We start from the raw sequence: 12,797 nt of genomic DNA on the forward strand, positions 1-12,797 counted from the left end.
TTCTTCAAATCCACCCCATTCTGAATTTTATTCCTGCTTCCCAGTACATTATATAGAATAATTAATGGTAGCATCATGAAGAAAAAATTGTCCCGCAAAAATTAAGACCTCATATGACTCTGGGAGCGGAGAAATAAAAAAGTTATGGGGTTTAGAAGGAGGGGAGTCAAAATCGAAAAACGAAAATCAAAAAATGCCATCGGCGGGAAGGGGTTAAAGGACACGACTGGTGACGGCTCTAAGTTTTATGTTTGTGTAATGACAGTCACCTCTGTTACAAAATTGTCTGACCACTATATAAGCAATGCCGCCCCTTCTAGCTCTTGTGTCACCCCCTCTACCACATAGATTGTAAGCTCTTGCGAGCAGGGCCCTCAGTCCCATTGTGTGAAATGACTTTTCTTGTAATGTATCTTTCTGTCTGTATTTGAACCCTACTAATTGTACAGTGCTGCGGAATATGTTGGCGCTATATAAATAAAATGTATTATTATTAATGTTATATATTCTGTGGGGCCACTAGTGGGGCTTTATACCCTGTGGGGACATAATACTATGTACACCATTAGGGAGCATTCTATTGTGTGGAAACCACTAAGGGATTTGAGCAAAAATTGATGGACAGATATAAATGGATTACCTTCCTAAGGAATAGGTGAAGAGGAGATATGACCTAAAAATTTTGATGAGGGGCCCCCAGATATAATTTTGCAACAAAAAATGCCAAATCCTCCTGTGGCTATAGTTACCTACTGAATTACTGAACCTATCCCTGCTCCAGCCCTGGACCTCCTCTGCTTGCGCATTTATTGCATCCTCATGTTTTTTCATTGCTGAATGAAAAAATCCTTGTTTTTATTTCTGTTTCACTACATGGAATGAAAGTGTGGTATTGCTGAGTCCCTTGGATGGGTTCATAACAACATGACTTCTGTATTAATTACTCTACCTTTAATAATAAGGGACATGCATCAAACATGACGATTGGAACCTCCCTTCTTGTGGTTATCTGAGGTGAACTACAATAAGTGTCCTACCAGAAACACACCTCTGAGAGAGATGGTCCCACTCTAGTGTCATATTACAGGACCTGTAGTCCTGTAGTACAGGACTGCTAGTCTGACACTAGTTAACATTACAATTTTGTGAGGTGGCTCATTCTCTGTACATATCCCACATATAGACCCCACACTTTTAGACCACAGGCTGAACAGATCTGAATTCAAGATTTTCGGAATGACATTGTAATAGTTATATTTTAAAATATTATCCCATCGCGATCCCAACTTGAATTTTGGTACAGAAGTGGCTAAGGGCATAGCAGGCCCATGTGCATTTTTTTGAAATTTTTAAATAAAACGTTTTTTTCGTAAATGCGTTTTAAAATTTTGCTTTTGCGATCACATGGGTAAAATATTAACAAAGATACTCTTGTGAGATATTTGGTGAAAGCCTGTATAGTTCTGAGTAGAATGGCGTTTATTTTGTTTCTCTATCTTTTTCCTAGCCTAAGTTATGAGGAGAAATGTAAAGGCAGGCAACACAGAAATTCGCACTTTTTCTGAACTTTGAAAATCAATTAAAAATCAAAAAAAATTTCTAGAATTTTTTTTTTCTTCACATTTTGCATTCTCTGACACACTATTACCAAATAACTAAATCTCAAAAGAATTAAAAATATAGAGGGAAAAATCATTGGTTCACTTGACAAGGAATGACCCATAAAGGGTCAATAAAGGGGGGGGGGGGGTATACTCTTTCAGGACCAGTATAGAGGCAGCATAGTGTGTTGGGGCCAGTATTGGGAGCAATCACTGAATGTGGGGCCAATAATTGGGGTAATTTACTGTATGGAAGCCAATAAGGAGGGCTGTATACTACGTGTGAGGAGTAATGGGGCAATATAGAGTGTGGTGTCCGTGAAAGGAGACATTATACTGTATGGGCCAGTAAAAGGGCAATATACTATTTGAAAGCCTGTAAAAGGGGCAGGATACCATGTAGGGGCCAGTAAAAGGGGCAGGATACCAAAAGGGGCCAGTAAAAGGGGAAGGATACCAAAAGGGGATCAGTTAAAGGTCAGGATACTGTATGGGGGCCGGAAATGGAGCAGTATACCATCTGGGAGCCAGTAAAAGGGAAGTATACAGTGTAGGGCAAGTGGAGGGGGTCGAGGGGGCATTATAATGTATGGGGGCCAGTAAATGAGGCAGTATTTTATCTAGGAGCAAGTTAAGGGGGCCTTGAGGTGATATCATAATGTGTGAGGGCCAGCAAAGCCTATGACTTCTGATTTCTGGAGGGGGAGCAGCAGACTTGTAGTGGTGTGTAATTTCCCATTGCCCCGAAAAAGTGGCCCAGTCAGAAGTTACTATGGGGTCCATCTTTATGCCCCAGTATTACAAGTATTTCATAGTTCAGTGACTTGAAGGCTGCATGTGCTGTATGAGCTCATTGCTTGTACAAGTGCTGACTAGCTCTGCTATTGGGGAACCCCCCCACTATTAACACCAGCCCTGAAGGGAATGTCAGCAGAGAGCAGTGTGCAGTTCCCGGGGTCCCTCCCTAGCTGCAGGCTCTGTTACCTGCACAGGGTTGGGAACACTCAGCACTGCCAAACCAGGCAACATTCACCTGTCTGGACGCCGATGACATATGGGCGTGGCTATGTAGATCTTGGGGCCCCGTACCTTGTGATTGGCGGGCTTTGTAATTGGAGCGTTGCACTGTGCTTCTTATTGGCGGCTGATAAGGGAGGGGCGTGGCTTCAGGTTCTCGCTGTCCCTCGCTGTCACTTCCTCGGGCTGCTGGCACTATGGCAGGTTGTAACTCTGGGCAGCTTGGGGGGCCCGCTCAGGATAGCGACTCCGACTCGGATAGTGAGGGGCTGCGGCCCCGGCTGCAGGTGATTCACAGCGGGCACTTCATGGTCTCCTCGCCGCACAATGATGATAGACATCGGAGTACAGAGCCTGACCGCTCGGGAGCTGTCCCTGCAGGCAGCATTGATCCCACGCTGACCAGGTTATTCGAGTGCATGAGCCTAGCCTACAGGTGAGCCGTGTGACTGGCATGGGCATAGTGAGTAATGTGGGCATGGCGCTCTGCAAAGTTTGACACGACTTCTGTGATAAGAAGGTGATTACTTGTTACTCCTTCAGAATGATGATGTTGTGGACTAGTGAGGGAAGGGGGAAAGCACTAGTAAAGAATTAGAAAACAGGGATTCTTGTTTTGTCCAACAACAGCGCCACATCTGTCCTAAGGATATGAGTGGTATTGCAGCTCAATCCCATTTACTGTAATGGAACTGAGTTGCAATGCCAGACTCCTCCCTAGGGGGTGCTGTTACAGGAAGAAAGCAGACATGTTTTTCTAATCCTTGCAACTCCAGGGCTGCTTTCTGTATTGTGCAGAGGATATATGGAGTCTGGTATTTAGGATGCTAATGAAGCAAAGGTCATCCTGTCACCGAGAGCTAATGGAGCAGGTTTATGTCGTGATCAGCTGATCTCTTTTATGTATGTGACTAGTGACAGAATAATATAGATTAATGGTGGCCTGGCCTCTATCCCTAATGGTTTAAGATGAACATTTGGACCCGCCTGCTTAGGACAGAAAAGTAATGTAAAAACTGAAACCTGGACGCTCAGTCATTCGTTGATACCTATATAACAGTATCATCACGGAGTGTCCATATATAACAGTATCATCAAGCAGTGTCCATATATAACAGTATCATCACGCAGTGTCCATATATAACAGTATCATCACGGAGTGTCCATATATAACAGTATCATCACGCAGTGTCCATATATAACAGTATCATCACAGAGTGTCCAGTATCATCACGCAGTGTCCATATATAACAGTATCATCACGGAGTGTCCATATATAACAGTATCATCAAGCAGTGTCCATATATAACAGTATCATCACAGAGTATCCATACATAACAGTATCATCATGGAGTGTCCATACATAACAGTATCATCACGGAGTGTCCATATATAACAGTATCATCACGGAGTGTCCATATATAACAGTATCATCACGGAGTGTCCATATATAACAGTATCATCACGCAGTGTCCATATATAACAGTATCATCATGGAGTGTCCATATACAGTATAACAGTATCATCACAAAGTGTCCATATATAACAGTATCATCACGCAGTGTCCATATATAACAGTATCCTCACGGAGTGTCCATATATAACAGTATCCTCACGGAGTGTCCATATATAACAGTATCATCACGCAGTGTCCATATATAACAGTATCATCACGCAGTGTCCATATATAACAGTATCATCACGGAGTATCCATATATAACAATATCATCATGCAGTGTCCATATATAACAGTATTATCACGGAGTGTCCATATATAACAGTATCATCACACAGTCTCCATATATAACAGTATCATCATGCAGTGTCCATATGTAACAGTATCATCACGGAGTGTCCATATGTAACAGTATCATCACGGAGTCTCCATATGTAACAGTATCATCACGGAGTCTCCATATATAACAGTATCATCACAGTGTCCATATATAACAGTATCATCACGCAGTGTCCATATATAACAGTATCATCACGCAGTGTCCATATATAACAGTATCATCACGGAGTGTCCATATATAACAGTATCATCACGCAGTGTCCATATATAACCGTATCATCACGGAGTGTCCATATATAACAGTATCATCGCAGTGTCCATACATAACACTATCATCACGGAGTGTCCATATATAACAGTATCATCACGCAGTGTCCATATATAACAGTATCATCGCAGTGTCCATACATAACACTATCATCACGCAGTGTCCATATATAACAGTATCATCACGCAGTGTCCATATATAACAGTATCATCACGCAGTGTCCATATATAACAGTATCATCACGGAGTGTCCATATATAACAGTATCATCACGGAGTGTCCATATATAACAGTATCATCACGGAGTGTCCATATATAACAGTATCATCGCAGTGTCCATACATAACACTATCATCACGGAGTGTCCATATATAACAGTATCATCGCAGTGTCCATACATAACACTATCATCACGGAGTGTCCATATATAACAGTATTGTCATGCAGTGTCCTAGAAATGTTGTCAGCCCATACAAAAAAATTATCCTAACTTTATCATTTTCATCACAATTCTCCAGACACCAGGTGAAATTTACAATAAAACTCCACATCCAAGAACTTTTCTGGCCGTGATATATCTGTAGTAGCAAGTAATTATTCCATCATAAAAATAATAGAAGCTGAAGAATATTTGGCAATATAAATGTCTTTGTGTGACAATGTCCCTTAGGCTAACGCCCAACATTGCCGAATCACCGCGGCTGCAGAAAAAAAATACTGCACCTTAGCGTTAGGGGGCGTTCACACTACTATCGGTGTCCGACAGCTAGTGACCGATGCTAATGTCCGTGCAAAATCTTGCGCGGACATTAGCATCGGACACTAGCTGTGTCCATGACATTTTGCATGATTTTTTCGCTACGTGTGGCTTTAGGCTTGATTTACATTTGCACATGGGTTTTCTAATCCGCATAAAAAAGCGGTTATCTGAGGAAACCCGCTGCCCCCATAGACTTCGTGTCTTTCATGCGGAGAGGGGAATGGAATCCACGAATGCAGATGTGAACCTGGCCTCAGCCTTAGGGTTGCTTTAGATACAATGATCAACTAGTATTATTTCCCTCCAGCATATTACAGAAACATTAAAGGGAAACTAATTTCAAAACTGATACAGTAAGGGCTCGTTCACACCGGGGGGCGGTGGGGCAGATTTTGACCATATTTTGACTAGGGGAGCCAAGTAAAAATATGGTCAAAACCCGCCTGCCACGATGTTGCGGTCGCAGCATCCCCCACCCTGGAGTCGGTTCAAATGAATGGGCCGACGCCGGAGGTTGCGGCTGCCAGGCGGAAGCCGCGGCTCAGCGAGCTGCGGCATCTGCCTGAAGAAAGGGCAGCTCGCTTCTTTTTTTCCGCCATCGGCAGTTGCCGATGGCGGAAAAAAGAGCAGTAGTGGTCTCCATAGACCACCATTGTAAAGGAGCGGATTATGACGTGGATTCCACTGTCAAAATCCGCCCCTTTGGCCCCGTGTGAACTAGCCCTAACTTCCTGTGGCGTATTTTGGCGCAGTTTTGTGACTCAATCAGTCATTCTGAAAATCTGCTGAGGGAAAACAACAAACCCAGCAAATTTGAGTCCCAAATAGTTTTTTTTGTATAGCTGTTCTTGTCGTATTGAAAAACCTTGTGAGGGTCCTTTTAAAATGGTGAGGAATTTGGTGTGGAATTTCAGCGCTGAAAAAAAAAAGCCTCCCATTGACTTCAATGGGTTCCTTTTTCTGCTAGCAAATGTGACCCAAATGTGTACATTTTCAGGTTTTAGTGTGCCCATAGAAGCCCCAATGTCTAGGGGCCACACGGTGGCTCAGTGGTTAGCACTGTAGCCTTGCAGCACTGGGTCCTGGTGTTCAAATCCCATCAAGGGCAAAAAACCATCTGCAAAGAGTTTGTATGTTCTCCTCGTGTTTGCATGGATTTCCATCCCATATTCCAAAAAAAAAAGACATACTGATAGGGAAAAATGTACATTGTGAGCTCTATGTGGGCTCACAATCTACATTTAAAAAAAAAAAAAGCCCCAATGTCTAAACCACAGTCATACCAGAAATTGACACAGTTTTGCAATGCTCTTCATCTGGTCATAAAATGCTTTGCAGAACTGCGGCAAGTCACAGCAAAGGTAAGGCTGAGCTCAGACTGAGTTTTTTGGTCCAGAATTTGATGCAGAGGCCACCTCAGAGACTGGACCAAAAAAACGGTAGCCGCGACTGGATGCCGGTGCACTGCACCTGCATCCAGTTGCAGCACTCTGCTCTGGATTAGGGCCAAAATGAATGAGCCTAGTCAAGAGGGAGTGTCTTCATGCAGACGTCCGCAGCTGAACCGGCCACAGAATTCGCACGAAGAAAGGGCATGTCGCTTCTTTTTTCCGAAATGACCGTCACCCATTGATTTCAATGGGAGACTTTTTTTGGTCAGGATTTTGATGCGGATTCCACGTCAAAATCCTGACCAAAAAAAACACGTCTGAACTCAGCCTAAGGCCCCACATACCGAATTGCAGCTAGAAAACAATATGGAAAAAAATGCAGCAAAAAAAATGTTTAAAAATGCAGCTTTTCCAGAACCAGAATTATTTCGAATCTAATTCCTTTGCTGCGATTCTGCAATGTGGGGCCAGGGTCCATTCACATGGAGTAAACGCGCGCTCATTTTGTCAAAATACATGTGTAAAGAATGTCATTGAAGTCAATTGGATTGTTATTTTTGCCGTGTGAATGGACCCTTTCACACGGAGTTTTATGGTGCTGTTTTTTCCACAATAATGTGTAAAGAATGTGATCTGAAAATAAGACTCCTATTGACTTTAATGGGATCTTTTTCTTTTTTTTTATACTTGTGTTAATTTACGCATGTAAAAAAACGCAACAGAAAACACGTCAGAAAATGCGACTAATAACACATCAAAAACTGCTTTGTGCCAAGAAACACATCAAAAAACACCTTGTCTATTTTTACACGTGTAAAAATCAGCGCCCAAATCAGCGCCACTTTACTCCATGTGAATGCATCCTTACGGCTGTGTTTTTCATTTTATCTCCCTCCTAAAGCCTAATGTTGGGTTCACAGTTACATTGTGTAACCGTTCAGGAATTATGTCCCCCGTTCCGCTTTAAAAATGCAAAGAAAAAAGTACTGCAAGCAGGACTTTTCTCTCCACATTTTTTGGGCAAGAATCCATTATATTACAAGGGGGTGTGGGTTTCTGCAGGTAAGTAGTAGTGGAGCCCCCCGGGTGAGTTAGTATGTGTAGCACTGGCAGGAGCCCTTGTTACGTGACGCAGACTTTTTTTGCCCTGTAAAACACTATATTTTTTTGCCATCTTTCCACAAGTTCTAAAAATTCTGCATTTCCTTATTGCACGTGCAGCATTTTTTAGCTTCGTTTTGCTACTTGTGGACTTAGCCTAAAAAAGAATTGGGCCTATTTTTTTGGGACGGGCATTTTGTGCAGGAAAATCTCATTATCTTTAAAACCAGAAGTCTGGGAGATCTCACAGATGTCCCAATAACTATAATTTAGTTATGAATCACTTAGTGTAATAGACTTTACTAGTGTAAGAAACAGGAAATGCAAATGTGATCTTAATCGCTATGAACTGACATAACCTGTTATCTACAGGTCTGGAGCAGCTGCTGCGGTGATTTACACCTCCAAATCCAATACACAAGGGGTCGTAAAATGGATTTTACACTAGTTATAGGTCATTCCAAATTATTGTCGGGTGTTTTGCACAAGTAACACCTAGATCTCATTGTATAACAGGTTTCCCAAATGAAGCCGGTCTATAAAGAATGATGGTTAACCATCGGGGCTGTGGAGTCAGAGTCGTAGAGTCTGAGTTGGGAATGAAAAAGTTACTAACTCTGGCTTCAAAATAAAATGAGTAGTGATTTGTAATTATTATATACTAATAGTAATATTGTACAATGAATTAGATGTTTAGCTTATTACATATTTACTTTAATAGAAATTCACTCTCTAGATTTCTAATGAATGGGGGAATCTTTACATGAATGTCACCCATGTGCCACTCATGTACCGGCCATGCTTCCCTTTCAATAAATGAATAGGAACCATGTAAGCAGGGCCGCAAAATCGGATAGTATCAGGGCCTGTTCTATATTTTGCAGGCCAGACTGTAGGCCCACACACATGATCTTGTAATTCACGGTCATGTGTACGGGCCTATAGAAATGAATGGGTCAGTGTGCTATCTTTGAAATACTCGGATAGCACCCTGATCACAACCATGGTCGTCTGCAAGAGGCCTCTGAGTTATTCAGTGGAAAAATGGAGGTGTTGAAGTAGGTGGTTTGGCCTATCAGTTCTACAGCCCTGTTAACCATAATGGTTCTGTCACACAAAGTAGTTTGTGGCACAGTAGTCACACTCCAAGATAGGGCCGATACTTTTATTTAAGTGAAATCTCTCATTGCTTGTGGGATTTACCCATAATACCAGCAAAACCAGAGCCAAGTATTGAGAAAAAGCTGCCAATCAATCACTGGCTGTACACGGTGTGACTCATCAAAGCAGGTTCATGGGAATTACCACTAACTGCCCGCCCACACCTGTTATTGGTTAGCATGCACATATTGGTACAGCCCTGAAATTTGCATTGGATTACCATAGGCAGGTCACACCCTGTACCTAACTGTTGTTTCTGTGGTACTAAAAGTTTCCACAATGGAGATTTGTTCCATTAGTCAAGCCAGAATAGATATAGTTCTTTTATACTAATGTATGGCTGTGTGCTGGCATTTATGCCACACGCGACTTTGTGCTTATATTTTTTTCCATTTGCCTAGAGTTGGTGAGTACAGCTCTGTAGTAGGGAACAGACAGGTTTTCCTAAGCTTTAGCTAAGGGAGGCCAATGTAAAGAGTTATGCAAAATTTTTTTAAAAAAACTTTCCCTCCTGTCCTATTCTCATACCTCCTGAGCTAAGAATGTTGCTGTCCCATTACCTTCATGGACTTTCCCAGTCTCCTCTCCTTTCCACTACCACTGGCAGGTGCCTGGTCTGATGTGAGTAATTCATTGCACTTGATAAAGGGCTTGGAAGAGCCCAAAACGCGTTGTGATGGCCTTTTGTATTATTGTCACAATTAATGAATTTTGGATTAAACCTCTGGATCCTGTCGTGTTATACCCCAGTGAGTGCAGATCTTCTGTCTTTAGACCTTCGGTGTTCCTCTGTCCACTTCATCCTTCCCAGTTCGCCAGTGTCTCCAGGCTGATCTGCTGCAACTTTCACCCGGAATATAGTCTACATGCAATTATAGATGTTGTGACCAATTCACAACCCCAAAAGGTGAGAGGCCATTTGGGCATTTACAGTTCATTTGCTTACCAAATATCGGTTAATGCCTCACTTACTGTGCTCGGTGTCTCTCCTTCTTCTTTCCCTCGCAACCACTGGCTGTGACATCCTGCTTTCGGCACGGTACCAATCCACCTTTCAGCTGACCAGCTCCTTCCTATGAGACAGAGTGGTTGCTTAGTGATACATAGGCATTTTACTTGGTTTGTCAGACAGTACTTGCGTACCAACCAGGATCCGATTACTCAGGTATTCAAGTCAAGGCAGAAAAGGCAGCGGTAAGCCGAAGAGTACACAGACCTTCATGGTAATCAGATTGAGTAAATGTAGGTGGAGAACCTCCGAATCAGATTTTGAGACAGGTTCACAAAACGTTTCCCTTTGTGCCATACAGAACTGCCGTGACTGTAAACAGCTGCTCGACGACCATGTTTCCATATCTGCAGATAGCTATTTGACAGATAAAGATTACGTGATCTCTCTTTACTTTTATATTATAAGGGATGATAAAACACTTTGATAGATTCTGTTTAGTCACATGGTAGAAAATCATTATTGAAGGGAGTCTGTCAGCAGTAAATTGGTTATAAGCTTAATCCTAGTTCCTTTTAGAGGTGATTCTACAGTTTACAAATACGCCGCTGGTATTCACCTTTGTAGACCCATTCTAATTTAAATCATAGTTTTATTCATATGAAAATGAGGGAAAGTACTATGGAGGGAGTCTAGAGCTGAGAGCAAAGCCCAGAGAAGCTACAGCAGACCCCAAAGCACCTTCACCTCATTTCCATGTAATTCAATGAATAAGATGAATAACTAGGATGTATCTGGAAAGTGTAGAACCACCTCTACTGGGTAGGCACATTAGGTTTACAACCAATTTACTGCTGACAGACTCCCTTTAAATAATTCTTGTAAGCGGGGCTGTGAAATTTGGGTCAAGTCAGAGTTGGAAAAACTTAATTATATTAGACAGTTTGGCTAAGTTCACGTGTCTGCCAAAGTATCCGTTATAGACTCCGTCACAGAAACCGTCAAAAATTGACAGACTCCATTTGAGTTGCAGGGTGTTGCCGAAAGTTAAGACAATGAAGGAGGTTTCCTAGGAACGTAAACTTAGGTAAAAGATTATGTTCCTTAAAGATTTTCTCTAACCATCTTAGCGGTGGATTCTGTTGTCTTGATCAGTTGCCAATGGATATGATCATGAATATAGGAATTTTCTATGATCTAGCAGTTGTCACAAACCCAGCCATGATTCCCTTATTGTCACGGGGTTATCTTCCCCTGTATGTAGTCGTCCCTGCCTGATAACCTGTCCACAATATGGAAATCATGGCTGGGTCTCTGAGAAGTCCAAGGTCATAGAAAGTCCCTGCATTTATGGTAGTATCCATTGGTAAACAATCAGGACAAAACACTGTCACCACTACGATGGTTACAGAAAATCTCTAAAATTCTGTAAAAATTTTATTTTTTTATATTTGCAAAAATGTTTAACTTTTGTCTACAAATTGTAATTTGGATATGTTTGTAGGAAAACTTGTATAAAGTCTCTGCAGCTTGTCCTGTAGGATGTGATTAGAAAAAATTAGGCTGGAAACCCTACAAGAAATGTGCTGTACAGCAGGATAATATCATGAAAAAGGAAGTAAACATTGCTTCTGCCAATATGATGATGTATCCAGTAGTTCTAGTTTGGACAAGTTTATGGGAAGTTTGAACAGGTCAGGAAGGATTGAGAATGATGTGATATTTTACATGAAGAACACCCATGTAATGCCCTCTGTATAGCTTTAACAATAGATATCATGATCCAAAATTAGACGTGTACCATAAATGTATAGCTTGACTGGAGAAGTATCGGACAACTGGAAACAGCATTCATTTTTGTGTAGCAGTGTTATGAGGTCTGACATCTGCAAATCCAACCATTCTGGTGATCAAAGGTGCAGAGGACTAAGAAGTACATATAAAGTCTGCACAATGTAGTAAAACGAAATAGACTTTTACATAAGTGTAACATTTAGGGTTGTGTTTGTTAATATTACGGGGGCTATCCCACAGAGACAGCATGGAAGGTCCTTTTCCCCATTGCACATTTAGCTTGACCATAGCCGGGCTGAATTTGGGTATGACAGGTGGTGGACTGTGCTCTCATTCACTTCAATGGGAGCGATGTCCTCACCAGTCACATCCACATTCACCCTGGCTGAGGTCAGACTGAATGTGCAGGGGATAAGAAGGTCTTCCCATTCTCTCCTTATGGGATAACCTTTTAAGATTGATGAGCTATCCTTAGTAGTTCCCCAGCAAACTCTTTGGCCTCTTTATTGTATGCCAGGCACAGCGCCTTGCGTCGTGCAATGGTTGTGTCTGTTATTGCAGATCAGTTCCATTTTCTTGAATAAAGTGAATCTTTTTTAATCTATCCAGCCATTACAGCAGTTTATGGAGGTAAATGGTGTCAGATTTATTTTACTATTGATCATTGTGGCGCAAATCACTGGATCTTGAATCTTGGTACTTCAGCCTAGTCCCATTTACTTGAATGGAGTTCAGTACAAGGCATATAGAGGAGATGGTTTGCAGTGAAGGATCACAGCTGAACGATGGGCCATCAATGTTCTGGGAAACCTATTTAAGGCTAAGGCCATGCTGGCCAGGTTCACTTCAGGATGCCTGAAGCAGACATCCCACAATGGACCCTCCTGTGGCTACAACCAGCTGAATCCTGTTTTTTTTGTCACAGCCTTTAGTGGCGATACCCGGGTGACTGGCCCAGCTT

At 42.0% G+C, this 12,797-nt stretch overlaps 1 protein-coding gene across 1 annotated transcript in view; it reads left to right on the top strand.

Moving 5' to 3' along the window:
* Positions 1–2,812: 2,812 nt before the first annotated feature.
* MLXIPL (MLX interacting protein like) overlaps positions 2,813–12,797 on the top strand; it is an 85,486-nt gene continuing 75,501 nt past the window's right edge. Inside the window, exon 1 of the mRNA XM_075263929.1 lies at positions 2,813–3,054. Within this exon, the coding sequence (XP_075120030.1) occupies positions 2,816–3,054 (239 nt within the window). The 5' untranslated portion in view covers positions 2,813–2,815. The remainder of the gene's footprint in view (positions 3,055–12,797) is intronic.

Source organism: Leptodactylus fuscus, chromosome 2 (genome assembly GCF_031893055.1).
Source record: "Leptodactylus fuscus isolate aLepFus1 chromosome 2, aLepFus1.hap2, whole genome shotgun sequence".
NCBI classification, from domain to species: Eukaryota; Metazoa; Chordata; class Amphibia; order Anura; family Leptodactylidae; genus Leptodactylus; species Leptodactylus fuscus.